The following is a 19,794-nucleotide window of genomic DNA, read 5'->3' on the forward strand; positions in this document are numbered from 1 at the left end:
ATGCTTGATATGGTAAGAAATGCACTTAAACTACTCTCTGGTATTAGCTATTAATAAGTGTAATGATAACTATCTAAGACTTTGGTTTCTATTATGGTTACTAGGTTTATATCAAAACTTCATCTTTTAGTCCCATTTGTTTAATTAAAAAAATTAAAACACACGTGTAATTTATAATTATTGGAAGAAAAGGAGAGAATTTATTTTTCATTTTATACCTTCTGAAATGAAGGTTATATTTTTTTACAAAAAAATAGAAAAATCATATAGTGACAGGTGATAGAAACTTGATACATATTTCAGATACACAATTACTGTCTTTTGTATGTCTCTGGTGATGAAATAAAAAAAGATCTATGTCTTAGAATTTCAATTCAACTCTACGCCTCTATGTGCCTGTTATCTGCTGTGTTAGAATTTTACCTAATTGGTATTTAAAAAAAAAACTGTTATCATATTCAAGTGCTTAGTTCCTGAGAACGGAATGTTCATGAGCACTGAATTTATGCTTTCCATATTGATCTACTTATTACTGATACTTAAAATTTTAGGACTGGGGATCATTTATTTTCTGGGGAATATAAATTATTTAATCAGTTCCAAACTTTTGAAATAATTGTCTGATGTTTTAGAAACCAGAAACAAAGATTATAATAGGAATTTAGACTATAATATATTGCTGCAAGGATAATTATTAAGGGAAAACACAGCTGACATTTTCTGATTTATGCACACAATCAGAGATGGAGTCCAAGGACTGTGACATAATTATCTTCATGCTAACAATTTTTGTAAATCTCTTGACAGAATTTTAGCTAATTTTAAAATGCCTTCTGAAGATTAGCACTTAAAATTGTTGGGGAAAATAGCACAATTTATTAGCAAGGGTATAATTGTAAACCTTCTAAATACTCATTGTGAATATCATTTAGACAGTAACTCCTGCTTTAGCAGCTGGTATATAAGACACCAGTTTATGGAGTCTTGAAACAACAGAGAGTGGAATCTAATTAAAGAGGATTACATGCCAACGAAAAATTATTAAAAACAGACTAATAGACAATTGTTATGAATTTAGAAGTCTCTGCCAACTTCTCTTTTTGATACAAATTTATGTAAGTAACTATCAAGTAAAAGCCTTTATTTCTTCGAAACAAAAAGGATGTTAGAAGGTTTTATCTTTGTGACTTAAAAATGATTGCTTTTTTGAATTTTAACTTAATTCAAGAACTTAAATGATTCTATTAATCTTTTCTTACGTATTTAAGATGCACAAGTGCTTTTAAGGATAAATGATTAGATATACTGTCTTAGGGTCTTTTGTTTGTTTGTTTGATATCTATCTAGCACCAGGCATTTTGTGTTCATAGAGAAATCTTAGCTATCTATTTTTATAAGCAAAACTCGGTTTATCAATTTAGGTACTGTTTATGGAGACTTATGTAGAATTGGATTGAATATTTTTCTTTGTAATGTTCATGTAAAATTTTTGATGCACTGAAGATTGTTCAGTTCCAGCACTTCCATCTACTGAATTTCTCCTTCCTGTTTAAATTGACTTACTTTGCTCTGATCTCAAGGGGTTTTATTCCAAACCAGAGAATTGAGATCATTTAAAATGATACATAGGAAGCTTTTAATTATTTGTTAATAGAATTTTAAAGTAACTGGTCCTTGTCAGCACTGGAGGAAAGAGTATGTTTACATCTCTTGAGTTTACCTGATGTCTAAATTTACATTTTGAATTCTCCATATGGTACTGTTATAATACATCATGCATTGCTTTACACAGCCATATGGTCTTTAAATTTTTGTAGACTTCTATAGATTTTGACCAAATTAAACATATTAAAGATTAAATGCTAAACACTGAGAATCATGTGTTTTCTATGTAATTAATTAGTACATGAATAAGCATATTGGATTCAGTAAATGAGAGCATTATTTACAATTATTTAAAGTAGATGTTATTTCTAAAAATAACATGTGAAAAGCTTAACTATCTAAAATTGTCTTTGAGATGTAGAAAATCACCAATGATGCCAGAGTAGTAACAATGGAGTTAATCCACTCCCCCAATACCATCAACCCTGACCTCAGAGTTTTCCTCATCTACCCAGATACACCTATTTTTATTGTGTTCATAGACAGAAGATCACTCACTGCTTCAGAGATAAACTTCACAAGGACAAGGGATTATTTAATTTTAAAGCCTCCAGATTACATCAAATGTTTAATTTTGAATAAGCTTACTATTGTATACCCCTAAAGGAAATGACAACCCACTCCAGTATTCTTGCCTGGAGAATCCCATGGACAGAGGAGCCTGGCAGGCTACAGTCCATGGGGTTGCAGCAGTCAGACACAGCTTAGTGACTAAACCATAAACCATTATTGTATATGGGCTTCCCTTTGTCTCAGTGGTAAAGAATCCACCTGCCAATGCAGGAGACACAAGAGACAAGAGTTTGATTCCTGGGTTGGGAAGATCCCCTGGAGTAGGAAATGGCAACCCACTCTAGAATTCTTGCCTTGAAAATTCCCTGGACAGAGGAACCTGGTAGGCTACAGTCCATGGGATCATGAAGAGTTAGACACAGCTGAGCATGCATGCACACACAGTATCTTGTATGGAACAACTGTGTGTCTGTGCCTTTCTAGTGGTGGTAATTACTTTAGTGGAGGCATACCAATGTTCGTAAAACTATTAAATAGTTTATTTTCAAGCTTCAACATGACAAAGGTAAATAGCTGTTCGATCATGTGGTTGATGGTCATTTTAATGCAGAGACCTTAGGCTATCCTTCTCTTCGATAACAAATCAGTCAGTATATGCAGTGCTTGGTTCTCTGAACTTGCTAATATATGAAATGCTGGGTACTATGAATTTATTAGTATTAAGAAAATGAATTTATTTTTTTCATTTGGTAGAAATGCTTTTTATGAAAATTAACTCATAAATATGTAACACTTATAGAACTTTGGGACAGTTCTGATCTTCTTGGAATTATGTTTTTCCTGTTGGCTTCATGTAGCATATCAGGTTTCAGAATATCCTCCAGAAGGGTATTTGAAGGTATACAAAGTTTTGTCATTCATTTGAAGGTCACAGCAAGAAAACTGCCAAAAAGGAGCTAATTCATGGTGAACCGTGGTCTGCATGCACTCCAGTGCTAAAGAGGTGTTTAAATATGAGTGCACACACTCAGGCTTAGGAGACAAATATGGTAATCATAGCTTCCATTCCTCTGTAGCATTCTATCTTCCACTGTATCACTGAAGACAAGAAGGTCAGTTTGGCCAAGGAGTTTTTGCCATTCATCAAAAAAAATTTTTGTATAGCCATGCTATTTAGTAAGTATCATAAGTCTGAACTGGCTGAGAGTGCTGGAAATGAACTAGAATTGAAGCAGTGTTTTGAGAAAATGATACAAATGTAGATTATAATTTATAATTCAACTTTTCTCCCATTTTTCTTATTCTTAGCAGACAGATTCTATAAACACCATCAGTTTCTGGTACTTTCAGTTTTTTCTCGCCTTTTTTTTTTCGCTTTCTTATTCCCACCCCCCACCCCCCCACTATTTTAGCAAGTTATTATGCACCTAATTAGAAGTCCTCGTTTTCTTACTATAGTGACTTGCAAATAGTTTTCTTTTTGATTTATGTTTTGGCACCACACAGAGCATTTCGTTGTGACTTAGGAGCATGCATATTAAAAAGTTATCTTACAGAATTCCAAGATTCATCTGGCAGATGAAGACTTGTTTGGGTTAACTCTACTTAAATGTCCATTAGTACAATCATAGGATAAGATAAGTTGCAAAGCTCAACAAGGGCAGTGTCTATTCATGTCAAATAACATCACTGGTATGATCTCTTTGTGGAATGCAAGAATGCTCTATGCCATCTGTTTTGAAATAAATAATACTTTTGAAAGTCTGATTTCTTTTCATTAGAATCTGTGCTCACTAATGAACATTGATTTTAAATGCCATTCCATATTGAATTTCTTGAGAGTTAAATTTCACTCCTCATGTTATCATAATAGTCTCATTCATGTAACAGTTTCATGTAATAAATGAGTGCATTTGCACTCTAATTTTGTATCTCTGTTTCTATTAACTTAGCTAATGTGAGATAGAATAAGAAAGGCAAACTCATTGTCAGGACTGACAAAATTAACAGCTAGTTTGCCAAGACTGAATAAACAAATTGGGACCGTGATGTACTTGTCAGGATAAGGCTACAATGGAAAGTCTCTTGAAGGAAAGATAGCTAGCTGCCTTCACTGACATCATTTTGCACTTTTTATTGAAGCTAGTGTCTGATTCATGTATGTGAAAGTTCCTAGACCATCCACTCAACAAGCCTTTAATGGTTAACTACTATGTGGTAATACAGTAGTAAATAATAAAAAATGCCTCTTACCTTTATAACTACAGTAAATATTTATAAATAAAAAATAACCACTTGCCTTTATGGATACAGTCAGTCTTCTAAAAATACTGTAACATGCAATATAATATTAGGTATAATACATTCTATGAAGAAGAATAGAAAGTAGGGAAAGGGGCAGAGAAAGTGGAGAGATTCAGTTTTAGGGACAATGGTTAGGAAAGATGTTTCTAAAGAAGTGCCAGAGACCTGAATGAGATGAGAGTGTAAACTCTGTGAATACTTGGCAGGACATTTCAGACAGAGGGAACTGCATGTGCAAAGGCCCTGAGGAGAAAGTGTGCTTTTGTCTAGAAGGAACAGCAGGGAGGCCCTATGACCAGAACAAACTGAATGGCAAATGATATAGCCTGGTAGCAAATGAGATGGGTCCTATCATACAGAACTTGAAGGTGAGCAAACATGCCTGGTTGAAATGACAGACTGCAGAATTTCAACTGCTGTTTGAAAGCCTTTCTCTGATCAAGATTAAGTGAATAAGTAAATAACAATGGCTTCCAGAAAGGAAACATTAAGGTCTGTATAGCCATTTGAGATTGGCAATGCCTGGCACATAGTACTCCACAATATTTGTTGAAATAATGGTGCTCTTTTTCATTTGGTTATCCAGTAAACCATGTGAGATTCATTCAAAATGTAACCATACGTTATGTAAAGAACTGAGTGGTAATTTGAATAAGAAACTAAGATTAAAAAGTAAAGACTTAGTCTTGAATTTTGTTGACTTCCTTTAGATACAGGAATTAATGCTTATCAGGTAGGATTTGCAGAACTGTTTTTATTTTAACTTTTGCTTCCTTTGGGAAAGTAGTAAAAGATTACTTAATTCTTACCATGGATAAGAGTTAAAATCTTAAATACTTTAAGGTAAATGTAGCGAAAATACATTGTGATTTAGTGTATGAGCCTGGAAATGAGATTTAGTCTGTCCATTTAAAAACGTGTATCACTATTTGAACAGTACTTTCTTGTTTATCTTTTCACATACATGATCTCATTTAATTTATCCTCACAACACTTCTAATTATTTATCATTACTTTTATCACTTTCATTAATATCTTTGTTTCATGAGGGAATATTTGCAGATTGAGATGTTAAACATTTTCCTAAGAACATATAAACAGTGTAGTTGCAAAGCTGAAACTTAAAAACAGATTTCCTGTTTCCACAGCTCCTCCGTCTCCTACTATATTATATTCCATTTCACTGTGACTCATATGAAATTCTTCTCGACAGGCCCTGATTGTAAGCTGGCCACCGTTAGTGAAATGACATTAGCTAAATATGATTATGTCTTAATGTTCACTGAAAGGATTAGACTAGTTAAGACATACCAAAGGGAAAAGCAATTATCTATTGAAATATGAATCTCTTGATTAGAACTGGAAATCATATATTGGTATTAGAATATTCATCTGGAATTTCAAAAATCTGAATATAGTTATTACTTTTTTACTTCTCCTGTAAAGAACTTCAGTGAGGTTAGTTTTGAGGCTTTTTGATGAGTGCCAAGATTTAAGGCAACATTTTACTGGAAGAGTAAGCTCATCTAATTGACTCATTTTTTTGTAGAAACTTAGACCGTAGGAATTTCTAACTACATGAGAAACATAGGCACTGGTATTATCTTTTCCCTATTTACCTTACTGCCTGAAGAAAATAATTAAATTAATCAATGTTAAATTGCCTTAGAGTTGTAGCGGTGTAACTTAGAGTGTGCTGTTTTATTTGTTCAGTTTTTGAAATATAAATTTATAATTGCCTGCATAAAACTTGTGGCCTCATTGATAATAATCCCCTGTGAGTCCTTCAAAATATGGTATCCTGCTGGCTTCCAGTCATCTGAGATTTGTAATGATCGCAGTAATATGTGATTAATGTATGGCAAGGATTCTTCCAGTAGATGTGGGACATACTTGTCTGATAACAGTTTCCTTATTGGATTGATACTATGTTTTTTTAAATGAAGAGGTTTTTGTTTTTTAAAAAGCCTTTGTATCCTCAGTGACCAGTAACTATTACATATTTGGCATGTATTAGAATCTAAATAAACTTTGAATGAGTGAATGACTTGCTTTCATTGTTAGCTTGGAAACAAGATTGATTGACTTTTGCATCATATTTTTTATTAATAATTTGAATGCTTGAACTGAAGCATTATTATCAAACAATAGAAACTTGCCAGCTATTGGACCCCTTGCTTCTCAGTTTACTTGGACATCATAGTAGCTTTCATTTTTATGTCATCTAAGTCCATTGCTTAGATGCTTGAGAGTCCCTTGGACTGCAAGGAGATCCAACCAGTCCATCCTAAAGGAGATCAGTCCTGGGTGTTCATTGGAAGGACTGATGTTGAAGCTGAAACTCCAATACTTTGGCCGCCTCATACGAAGAGTTGACTCATTGGAAAAGACCCTGATGCTGGGAAAGATTGAGGGCAGGAGAAGAAGGGGACGACAGAGGATGAGATGGTTGAATGGCATCACCAACTAAATGGACATGGGTTTGGGTGGACTCCGGGGGTTGGTGATGGACAGGGAGGCCTGGTGTGCTGTGGTTCATGGGGTCGCAAAGAGTTGGACATGACTGAGCGACTGAACCAAACTGAACTGAAATCCATTGCAAAATCATCCTTCCTGATGTTAAAATTTGGTGCACATAGACATAGGACCAAAGATGGGCTTCAGTAGATCCATTGGTCATTGAAATTGTATATATAGCGTATTGTGCTGGTGCTAAGTTGCTTCAGTCATGTCGGACTCTTTGTGACCCTATGGACAGTAGCCTGCCAGGCTCCTCTGTCCATTTCTCCAGGCAAGAATACTGGAGTGAGTTGCCATATCTCCGAACAGGGGAACTTCCTGACCCAGGGATTGAACCCATTTCTCTTACATCTTCTGCATTGACTGCTTTGTGAATATTTAAGTTTTTAAGGGACATCCCTGGTGGCTCAGTGGTAAAGAATCCTCCTGCCAATGCAGGAGACTTGGCTTCAATCCCTGGGTCAGGAAAGAACCCCTGGAGAAGGAAATGGCAACCCACTCCAGTATTCTTGCCTGGGAAATCACATGGACAGAGGAGCCTCACAGGCTACAGTCACATGAGGTCACAAAAGAGCCGGACATACTTAGTGACTGCTGCTGCTGCTGCTAAGTCGCTTCAGTCGTGTCTGATTCTCTGCGACCCCATAGATGGCAGCCCACCAGACTCCCACATCCCTGGGATTCTCCAGGCAAGAACACTGGAGTGGGTTGCCATTTCCTTCTCCAATGCATGAAAGTGAAAAGTGAAAGTGAAATCGCTCAGTGGTGTCCGACTCTTATTAGAGACCCCACAGAGTGCAGCCTACCAGGCTCCTCCATCCATGGGATTTTCCAGGCAAGAATACTGAAGTGGGTTGCCACTGCCTTCTCTGACTTAGTGACTAGACAGCAACAAATTTTTAAGAGAAAAGGATCTTGATTTTTCATTATATTCTCATAGGTATCTTATGATCAAAAAGTTAAAAGTCTTGTTTTTTTTCCATAAAGACTGTGTTTATTTTGCTTTATTACTCATTAGTATCACTTGGACAACATGAAAAGTGCACTCTTTTCTACCTCACTCCATAACATCTGATCCATTAGTATTATGGTGGGGTTCATAGATACTCTTCCTCTTCCTCCTCTTTATTCTTTTCCTTTGCTTCCTCTGTTTATTGAAAACCTTCTATTTGTTTCGTGTACTAAGTGATTTACATACATTACCTCATCTAATTAGGCTGACAGCTCTAGAAGGTTCAGGTATATTTTGCTCAGGATAAACTAAGTGCCCTGCCTAAGGACATATAACCAGTAGACAGTAATGCCAAGGTCTGGGGCTAGAGCCAATTCTACCTTTCCCTCTCGCCCCTCCTTAGCCCTCTTAATCTGGAAAATTTTGAATTGCTTCAAAGACATGTTTAGAAGTCATGAACTCATAGACATCTCTGCTCTAGGAGAATTAATTCCTCTCCCTTCTGTATATTATCACTGGATTGTGATCAATATGAGGGTCTTTTCTTATTCAACTTTATATCCCTGATGCTTAGTATGATGCCTAAAAAAATAGATTTTCAAATTTATTTTTTTTAAATTGAAATTTAATTGATTAATTTCAGCTTTTGTTATTTAGTAAGTATGACACTAAAGTTCTAGTAGCTGTGCCATTAACTCTCTGTGACCTTAACAATATAGAACTATTTCCTCATTTATTAAAATTAACTTACTAATTTAAAAAAAATTGGTTAATATATACATTTTTAATAATTTAATTTGCTAACTTTTTTGCTTCTTTTCTGTCCTATCCAGATGTGAATTAGTATATATCTGGTTGAATTTATTATTGCTTGGTTTAGTTTAAGTAAAGATAATTCAATGATCTTGTTTAAATTTGTCAGCATTGAGAGGTATTCTTGTGTATTACTTTGCCCCAAGGTTGCTGTTGATATTCTGCTCATTTGTTTTGTTATATTTTATACAATCCTTAAAACAGATGAGATATAAAACACTGTAAAATTTATCACAGTTGAAACTTTAGACCTTCTCTCAACCCGTGAGGATTCATTTGGCAGGAGGCCACCAGAACCAGTTCTTTTTGATGCTTAGTTTCTAGTTTCCACTTTAATTGCTGCCAAAATCTGAGCACTTGGGAATTTAATTGCTCATTATATTTGTCACAGTGGTGTCACAGACCCAAATACAGACTGTTGCATGCACAATATTTATGGATATTAATTTGGCCTAAACGTGTATATTGGATTCCTTTTTTTTCTACATTGTAAAGTATAGCACATCTAGAAAGAAGTCAATCAGTACTGTGTATGGACTTATACCCCACTTTACTAGTAAACTATTATCTATCCAGTGCAGCATCTAAATTTAACAATGGACAACTAGAGGAGGATCTATTTAGAACTTTGTTATATTCACTTTATTCAGTTTACTCTTTTGAAGCAGTCTGAGGGATTTGAGTCTAGCTTTGAGGACAGACTCCCTGGGTTCAAATCCCTGTTTTATCACTTACTAGCTATATGACCTTAGGCAATTTATCTTAATCTCCCTATACTTGTTTCCTCATTTGTCAAGTATACAGGTCAATGATTTTTGTGCAGATTAAAAGGGTAAAGTTCCTAGAAAAGTGTGTAACACAGAGTAAGCCCTTCATGTTAGCTACTTGACTATAATACATACCAAAAAACTATATGCCAAAATACTGTAACATTTATCCTGGTTGATGATATGGATTTCCAGCTTCCTACTAATTAAGTGGAGATAACCTTTGCCTACTGTAGCAAATGGGATGTCTGGTCAGCACTAAATTCAATACTTTCATGTCCTTCCATTTTTCCTGTGTGTTCCCACTTACTTGCTCAATGGTGTTTAGGCTAATAGGCCTGTTTTTTGTCCCAGTGTTTTATTACTAATCACTGATTTTTCTTGTTCTTGTGCTTTCTAATCTGAAGAATAGTTTGTTCATTTCCTCTGTGTTTCCCCTTTTCCTTTTAATATACTTTTGCCTTTCCCTTCCTTATTTCCTACAAAATTGATGGTCCATCCTGCCTCTGCTGTGATGGTTGCAGCTTACTCATGCAATTGTCTTGGTCAAAGGAAATTATGAGGCCCTTGAAAAATAGGAAGTATCAGTCATCAACCATGGGCAAGGTAATTTTAGAACTGTTTGAAAGTTATTACATCCTGGAAAGTCCCTTATGCCTTATGCTATGCTAAGTCGCTTCAGTCGTGTCCGACTCTGTGCGACCCCATAGACGGCAGCTCACCAGGCTCCGCCGTCCCTAGGATTCTCTAGGCAACAATACTGGAGTGGGTTGCCATTTGTCTTATGCCTTACTTATGCCTGAAATTGTGTTCTGGGGTAAGCTGACACTTATATATAAAATTCCCTTGAAACAGGAGGGAAGGGGGCAGAGTATAACGTTTAAAAGAATGACATAGCCATAGGACATGACAAAAACTGGTTAAAGCCAACTAAGTCCAAGATGGTGAAGATTTGGCTTTCAGTGTAGCTTGAGCCTCGTTATATGCTCATTGTAATACATTAGCATTCTAAATGACACATCCATCAATGCCATGACAGTTCTGAGACCAGCCAAAAAAGGTCAGAAAGTGGGCAGTGGCTCAGTTCCGGCAAATCCCTGCCCTTTCTTCAAAGTAGTTGAAATAATCCTCCCACTCATTAGCTAATGAAATTATTAAGCCTATAAGAACTAACCATGCTATATTTTGGGGGCCTCTTGCCTTCTGGGATGGCTCACACTCTGTCTGTGGAGTGTGTTTCTCTCTAAATAAATCTCTTCTTACCTATCACATTGTCTTTCACTGAATTCTTTCTACAATGAGATATCAAGAACCTGAGTTTACTAAATCTTGAGATCAAGTGTGTGATCTCATTTAAAAGACTATGGGATTCAAGCCCTGATCTGAGTTACAGGATTTTATCCAGGAGTAAACAACATATTAAGTTATTTATTACTTAAAAAATAAGTTTGTAATTTTTCTTAGGTACATACTTGTGTACACCAGGCTGAGAATAGACTTTGATAGGAGGATGCTGGCTCCATTTTACTTACAGTTTTCCCTAATTTTATGAAAATGTTACTGATAGTGGACATGACAGTGAATCTCTTTGCCCCTCATCTAATGGCTCTGATACTTAATTTACTTATGGAGAGGATGAATATATAAAGATGTTAATTTCTTGAGATATTAACCTGATTCTGGAAAAATACTGACATTTGTCTGAATTAGATTTAACCCTTGTATCTCTTCTTTTGTACTTTCATATATTGTTCTTGAAAAAAAAAAAAATCCTGGATTTGATTTCCTTAGGACTCAGAGGTACTTTTGGTGAAGGTAACAATTAGACTGTTTAAATGTTTACAGCATTCACTTATTTCCTCTTTTTTGTTGTTGTTGTTGGGCACAATAAGCTTTGTACAGACTCAGGGATTGTGAAACAGTGCATTCTTTGCATTTCTGGTATTTGTCACTCATTTTGGGTTCACATTGCACTGACAAAATATGTCATTTTAACCACTTCCAGATAAAATAATTAAATTTGAGGCTTCTCATCATTAAAATGAAGAAATACCTTCAGATGCTGTGGAACACTTTCTCTCTCAGTTAACTTTGAGTTCATTGGCTGTCCTTAATTCCTGCAGCCGCAATGAGCTCAGTGATGCTACTTTAGGCTTTTGTGTCCAGTTCTCTCTCTCTGTCTTCAACAGAGTGTTATCTCCTATCTTGGTGGCTGGAAAAACTAAACAGTCAGGTAGTCTTTCCACTGTATTGTTTATACTAGGAATAGGCCTTTAAGATGTCAAAATCTAGTGATTTTATTAGTTTCTTTTTAAATGTCTTTCATAAGCTTGTTTCTCTGCAGCAGTGGTGGCCAAAATAAAGTTTAAAATTACAGTGAAGGTTGCAAAGAGGAGGAAGGTGATGAGGGATGTCAGGTCCAAAATAAAAACAGACAAAACAGTATTTTTTCTTCATGCTCTCAACTTACCACATAGAAAGGAGGCAAAGACTTTTTTTTTGTACTAACATTTAGACTCATTGGAGATTCTGAAACCATCTATATAATTTTTAAAAATATGAATCTGGAAATGTAAAATTTCCACAAGAATTCTGTTTTTGAATGGTTGTCTATACATAGATCTTGATGTGAATTGACCTTTTCCAAAAATTGATCAGATTAACATTTACTCTTTTGGAATGATTTATAAATTATGAGAAATGATAAAAGCTTATTTTTTATTTTTTTAAAAATTTTATTATACAATTTTTCCCAAGGGACTGAGAAATGGATATTAAGGTGAGAGGAGATTTTTGTGAAATATGTCTGTGTTTGCTTTTGATTCTAAGCTGCTGTGTCACATGGTTGTAGCAGGCTGCCTTAAAATATTTGTTATCTATGACCTGTTTTGCCATGGATGTTATTGCTCTGGTCTAGGGAGTTACTTTAAATGGCTATATTGAGATCTTAAAATTCTCTCTTAATTACAGTAGTGTGACTTTCTAGCTTTTCCATTAGATTTAATGAGTAAATCTCAGATGTCCTATAGATAGCATGTCTTAAATACAGTAACCTAACTGAAGACAATTATTTTTAAATAAAGAGATTCAGATATAATTTTATTTGATTTCATTAATCCCGGTTGGTGAAATCAAAGTTTCTAAGATAGTCTTGAAAACCAACCATGCAAAACAAAAATACCTTGTCAAAGTGCAGATTTATTTCTGTTAAACGACTCCATTTAGCAAACATATTTGTATGTATGTGTCTGTGTTTATGTATATATATATCCAAAGTAGATGGTTTATTAAAACTATGCCCATAACAATTAAATAAAAGTGTCTATTTCCACATCTGATTTATAAGCCACGTGCGGGAAGCAACAGATGCAGTTTTCCATATTGAGTTGGTAAAGTTTGATTGAAAGAGGTTATGAAACCTTTTTCAATGTAAGATTTAAATGTGAGACTCATAGCAGTGATTCATTTAAATTGATGGTGTTGGGTTTATGGAAAACCTAGAGAAAAATAAGTATAATCATATGACCACCAAGAAAACACGCATTGTTTTCCATCAGTGGTTGAACTGGGAAACAAGAATGAGATTTAGAATCAGTCATACTGAATTTGAGTATTAATTTTACCATAGTCATGCATTTTGAATATATTTAACATGAAAACAGTTTGAGTTAGATGGGAAATTATTTGGAATGAATAATCCCAGTTAATGAATATTTATGTTTTTCTTAATACTTTTAAGCTTGTATTTCATATTGATCCTTCTATTCCTGTTTTATGTTTGCAATAGCATTAGCAAAGAAACAAATCAAACTGAAAAGGAATTAGCTAACTAAGTAATAGCACATGGATGCAGTGGAATATTATGCAACTCTAAAAACTGTATCATGAAGTCTGTTTAGAATCGTGAGTAGATACTAGTCATCTGTTATTAAGTTTAAATATATGAAAGTTAAAAAAAGTACACTGCAAATATTATATGCCTAGTAATTATGTTTGGGTCTTTTTATGTATTCACTTAAGTGGCATTCAGGTGGCATTATTTGAGTAGCAGTTGTTCACAGTAGGTTAAATATAGCAAGTATATGTAAGTGATTTTATTACATGACTTTATTTTCTTTTACTGCTTTGTGTACATCCTTATACCTCTTTTGGGAATGCAAGACTTAAAAAAATAAAACTGATTGGAAACTTTTTTTTGGGCAATTTGAAATAGTAAAACTTTCATGAACTCATTGGCAAATAGAAGAGGCAGAAATCTTATTTTGTCAAGGTCATAAATATCGGAAAAGTAAAGTTCTGTCTTAAATTTCTTTTGTTGTTAGTTATTATTTTGTTGTATTCTATTTTATGAAGCATATTCAATATAGAATATACAAATACTTCCAAAACTTTAAAAAATCTCTTGATTTTTTTATCTTGAAGTAAAAAAAATGTAAACATATAACAGAAACCTTGGAAAATATTAAAAACTGTAAGTAAAAAATGTCCTTGTTTATTTAACATTTTGAGATAATCTGAGTTACTGTTTCATTGCTTGTCTTTTTTGGCTTTGCTTGTTTGTTTTCCATAATTGTGATTGTATCACACAACATATTCAATTCAATAGTGTCTTTTTAAAAAAGGTACTCAATATCATACATTGACTACATCTACCTAAACAGCATTTGTAATTAATGCATATCCTTTAAATTTAAAGTGTTTTATTTAACCATTCTTTCATTATTGAAAATTTAGAATCCTCCCCAATATTTCACTGTCATAAAAATGCTGCATCGAACACCTATAATGTAAAACTTCTTAAAAATATTCTTGTTCCCATAGAATATTTGAAATGGCACTATAATCTGTATAGTTTAAACTTTACACGCCCTCCTGCTTTTCTCCCCTGACTTCCAGTATTAGGCAAAAGATTGGAAAAGTCTGATTTCTAATTTAGAGGCCCAGACTATAAATTTTATCTCAGAAGTACTGGGAGTGTTCTTCAAAGCCCAGCTAATTCAATAATTAGGTTCTTTATCTTTGCAATTATAGTAACATAAGTGTCATTCTTTAAGACTATCACTGTATAGAGAAAAAGTCTGTAATTTAGTTAAGGAGGTATCAAAAGTTTATCAGGGTATGTTACAGGAATTTGATCTTTCTGACAGAATTTTAGTAAATAATAAAATGTTATTTCATTATTATTAGCTGATAGCTAACATTTACTATGTCAGATACTTTGAACTTCTTATCTGCCTTTTTTTTAAACAGTAGTGATATACTGTTGCATTATGATTCCTTCACCAGAATTCAAACTATCTTCTAAAAATGTCTTATTGCAGCATCACATATGGAAAAGTAAATAGACCCTAAGTATTCAGGTCCCTGAATTTTCACAAAATGAATTAAACAGTGCCCTAGAAGACTCTTCTGCCTCTTGTAGTCACTATACACTGCTTTCCAATTGCTTATTTTTAAAATAACAGCTTTATTGATATATGCACATACCATAAGGTTCACTCTTAAAATGTATATAAATTGGTGGTTTTTAGTATATTCAAAGTGTTGCACACTGATTGTCACTAATATCAGAACTTCCACATCCCCAAAAAGAAACCTCATTACCATTAGCAGTAATTCCTTCCCTCTCAGCAGCCACTGGCAACCACTAATCTCCTTTCTGTCTCTATGGATATTCTTGCACTGACATTTTATATAAATGAATTGATGCAGTGTGGCCTTTTATGTCTGGCCTTTTCACTTAGCATAATGTTATTAAAGATCATCATGTACCAGAACTTTACGTCTGAATAGAATATCATTATATTGGCATACCATATTTTCTATCCATTTCTCATTCTGTTGACTTGCATTTTTTTTACTTTTTGCCTGTTGTGAGTAAAGCTGGTATGAACATTTGTGTGTGTGTGTGTGTGTGTATGGATATATGTCTTGATTATTGTAGATTTATAGTGATTTTTGAAATTAGAAAGTATTAACCCTTCAACTTTGCTCTTCTGTTTTTAGGAAGATTTTGTGTATTCTATGTTCTTAATATTCTGATAGGAATTTTAGGATCAGCTTATCAAATCTGCAAAAAAAAAAAAAGTCAGCAGGGATTTTGATAGGAATTGCATTAAATCTTTAGAGTAATTTAGGGGGTAGTACACCTTAACAGTAGTAAGTCTTCTAATCCATGAACATAGGATGTCTTTCCATTGATTTTGGGCTTTAATTTTTTCATGATGTTTGTACTCCTCAGTCCCAAGTCTTAGGCCTTTTTTTTTGTTAAGCATTCAGAAATATTTTATTCTTTTTATGTTCTTATAAATGGACTTATTTTCTTATTTTGGAATATTCACTGTAGCTTTATTTTTGAACTTCATGTAAGTGGAATAATTTTCCTGTGTGCTCTTTTGTATGTCATTTAGTTCAATGCTTGTGAAATACATCCATGTTACTCCACATAGTCATAGTTTGTTCATTCTCATTGCTGTATATTTTCCATTGTGTTAATATAGCACAGTTGATTTGTATGTTCCATATTTATGTGCGTTTGACTTTTTTTTTACAGTTTTGAGAAATTTGGTAGTGCTACAATTAACATTCTTGTATATGACTTTAGGTGAACATATTATAATATATATTTGTTCTGGGTGTATTCCCAGACATGAATGTTCAGCTTTTGAAAGTGCAACCAAAAAGCTTCACAAAGTGGTTGTAACAATTTGCAGTTTAGTTTTTAAACTACAAAAGCACTTTTGTATCATCTATCTTTTTCATTTTAGGCACTTCCAAAATGTGTGTAATATCTCATTTTTAAAATTTGCATCTTTCTCATAACTAATACTGTTGAGCATTTTTAAAATAGATTAGTTATTTGTATAGTCTCTGTTATATAGTGTCTATGTAAGTCTTTTGTCCATTTTACATTGAATTATCTTTTTTTTTATATGTACATGAAGGCATTCTGTATTTATTATAGATATAAGTAATTAAAGCAGTGTGATACTGGCACAAGAATAGGTATTTAAACAGTTGACCATTATGGACTCCAGAAATAGATCCCATGTATACTGTATCTTACTTTATGGGAAAGATGAACTAAAGTGGGGGAAATGATGGTCTTTTCAATTAATAGTACTGATCTAATTGCTGACCTATATGGTGTGATTTTGTTACATACTGTATACAAGTATCAATTCCAGATAAACTATTCATCTAAATGTGAAATGAAAATAATAGAGCTTTGTGAAAAAAATATAAGAAAATATATTTATAACCTTGAGGAAAATCAAAGATTTCTTAAATAGCACAAAAATAGCACTAATCATAAATCTAAGTGATAATAAATTGGGCCTTTTTAAAATTATGAATGTATGATAACACTTTACAGGAGGCTTGGAAAATACAGAACAAAATTACATATACTTCCACTATATATTACAACTAATTTTTAAGTAGATAAATTAAGATTTTTAATTGGAATTTCAATATCAAACTCTTAAAAATTAATAGAATCAATATACAGAAAAGTAAAAGAATATAGTAGACTTAAAAAGCACCATGAACCAATCTGAGATCATTAAGATTTATATAATTTTAACACAACAGTAGGATATAAATTCTATTCAAGTTCCCATAGATTAAATATAGATGCTGGAACATATTCAGGGACATAAAAAAAGGACAAGGTGCAAAAATTTCAAGCTATAAAGGTATTGAAATCACACATAGTCTGTTCTCTTTTCACCAGGGAATTATGTTAGAAATCAATACAAAAGATATTTGGAAATAACACACATACTTTCAAGTACAATGTGACATTTACCAAGAGAGATCTTTGGCTTAGCCACTGAAAGCCTCAATAAAGTTGGAAGACTGAAAAAACACAGAGCATGATTACAGAAAAGAAAGCATTTAAATGAGAAATTAATATCAAAGATACTTAAAAAACCATGTATTTGAAAATTAAATGTCTACTTTTAAATGATGTATGTATCTAAGAAGAAATTGGGCCTCTTTAAAAATAAGAAATTCTCTTTATGAAAAGATACTATTAAAAAGTGAAAAGAGAAGACACAGAGCAGGAGATATTTGCAACTTACATATCCATAGGAGGACTTTTATTCACAATTCAAGTTATTTTAGGTACAATTTTGCGAATTTTCAAGATTTTCATTATAAAACATGTCTCTGTGTTAAAAAGAATGTTTGCCTTGATTTGGCCAATCTAAAAAAAATCAAAGTACAATTATGTTGATAAATATATATATCAATGGGTCTTTAATCAATGAATACTTACACACTGAATATTGTTAATCTAAATTCTGTGTTTTTGTAAAATCCAGCATATTTATTTACAATTTAAACAGAGCACACTAATGTTTAAAATTATATTAGTTTTCCATTCTTAAATTAACTAAAATGTTAAGTCCAATTATTTTATTACCTAAGTACTACTAAATTATATATGAAATATAATGTGCCAAAAGATTCATATGGTTGTACTTTTTAGGCTAAAATTTAGTGTTGTATGTTATGTTCTCATAACTTATTAGGATTATGTGAGATTAAGTTAGTTTTACATATAAAAATATTGTTAAAATTTTTAAAAATCTGTTAAAAAATTCAGTCCAGTATTGCTAAGAGCCTGATACAGTGTCTCTTGATTTTAATGATTGGACTTATTTATTTTCAAATATATATACATATGTATATTTGTGAACAGTTTGTATATGTGTTTTTTAAAGATCCAGTTGAAAAATTTTTGATTTCAAAATGTTTGAACTTTATTATTATGTTATGCTTGGGCTTTATCTTTCTGTTTTCAGAAAATACTAATTCTTTTAGAACTGAGTATTTATCATATCCAGTTTAATATGATTTCAAACTTTATTCGCTTTCTTTTGAATTCCAGTTGGTTTTTAAATACTTAGATTATTTTAGAGAACTAATTTTTTAACTTCAAAACTCTAGAAGTTGTACTACTTTTATGTAATATTCATTTCTCCTATTTAGCCAATTTTCAAAAATTGATAAGATGAATTCTGTGACAGCTGTATCATAAAACGTTTTTATTTTGTTACTGTTGAATTCACACTGTCAATTTTAATGAATCCTACCCAATTAAAGTGGTGTACGTATTTTTTGAGTCCATAATCAATATAATCAATTATATTTTTACATAATTGCATAGATAAAATTTTATCTCAGGATGTTGGAGGATTAATGCATTTTTCTAATATGTTACAGAATTGCGAGAAGCTGGAGAATAATTTTGATGACATCAAGCACACGACTCTTGGTGAGCGAGGAGCTCTCCGAGAAGCAATGAGGTAAGTCTGAGTCACCATAGCAACAGTCACAGATGTGGTAAAGAAAAAGTCATTCTTCATTATTGGGGGAACAAATGAGTTCATTGCCACCATTCAGCTCTGTTCTCTAAGGTATTAATTTGTCAGTGGAGAGACTTCCCTTGAGGCTCTACTTTGGTTTTGAAGCTGCATAAATGTTAAGCCTCAGTGCACAGTAAAAAATGTAAATGTTTAATTTGTTACTTAAAATGCTTAAGGGGTGTCTTGTTTTATATTTATACTAAACTGTGTGATTGAATTGAAATATTGTTCATCTGCATTCTGCTTGTATAAAAAAAATAAACAGTACAATGGTGTTTTAACTGAGTAGAATTTTCTCCTAATTAATATTTAATTAAAAAAGAGGTACTTAAAATTTCATATTCTATTAGATTTTATAGGATTATACCATAGTATTTTTAAACCGATGTACAATTTCATACTGTTATAAAGCATACAGATTAACTTTTTTCAAATACAACAGTCTGTAATGAACCTGATTTTTTTTCTTTTTAACATTCCTATTTCTGAATATTTTTCTGAAATCTCCCCAAACTTAATACCATCTTAATAACTTTTAGGAAGCAGTCTTTAAATCCATCTGATCAGAATCAATGAAGGCTTTTACTAGACATTGAAAATGTGTGAAGAATAAAACTTAGCATCCTTACAGCTGGAGAAACGACAGCAAATGATGTTAATCTTAAAAGTTCTGAGCTTGAATCTTAGAGTGGAATAATTTCCACTGAAAGATTTCTATATATTTGTATAGAAATAGTATATTTACCTTGATTTAGCCTATGAAACTAAAATTGATTTTTAAAATATATCTCCTCCTATCAATGCTCATTATTTTAGGGGCTTAACTCAAGGCAAAAGAAAATATTTTAAATAGCAGAAAGGATAAAACCTATGAAACTCCCTA

General features: G+C 32.8%; 1 protein-coding gene across 4 annotated transcripts in view; it reads left to right on the plus strand.

Annotated features, from left to right (window-relative positions):
• The window catches only part of DPYD (dihydropyrimidine dehydrogenase), a 913,720-nt gene that overhangs the window by 98,817 nt on the left and 795,109 nt on the right, over nt 1–19,794 (plus strand). For all 4 annotated transcript variants that reach the window (XR_014054766.1, XR_014054765.1, XM_081493632.1 and 1 more), the window contains exon 3: nt 18,769–18,851. Coding sequence is in view for 2 of the 4 variants with exons in the window: in XM_081493632.1 (XP_081349758.1) it covers nt 18,769–18,851 (83 nt within the window). In the remaining 2 variants the exon portion in view is untranslated. The remainder of the gene's footprint in view (nt 1–18,768; nt 18,852–19,794) is intronic.

Source organism: Giraffa tippelskirchi, chromosome 5 (genome assembly GCF_054371585.1).
Source record: "Giraffa tippelskirchi isolate mGirTip1 chromosome 5, T2T-mGirTip1v1.2.pri, whole genome shotgun sequence".
Classification (NCBI taxonomy): domain Eukaryota; kingdom Metazoa; phylum Chordata; class Mammalia; order Artiodactyla; family Giraffidae; genus Giraffa; species Giraffa tippelskirchi.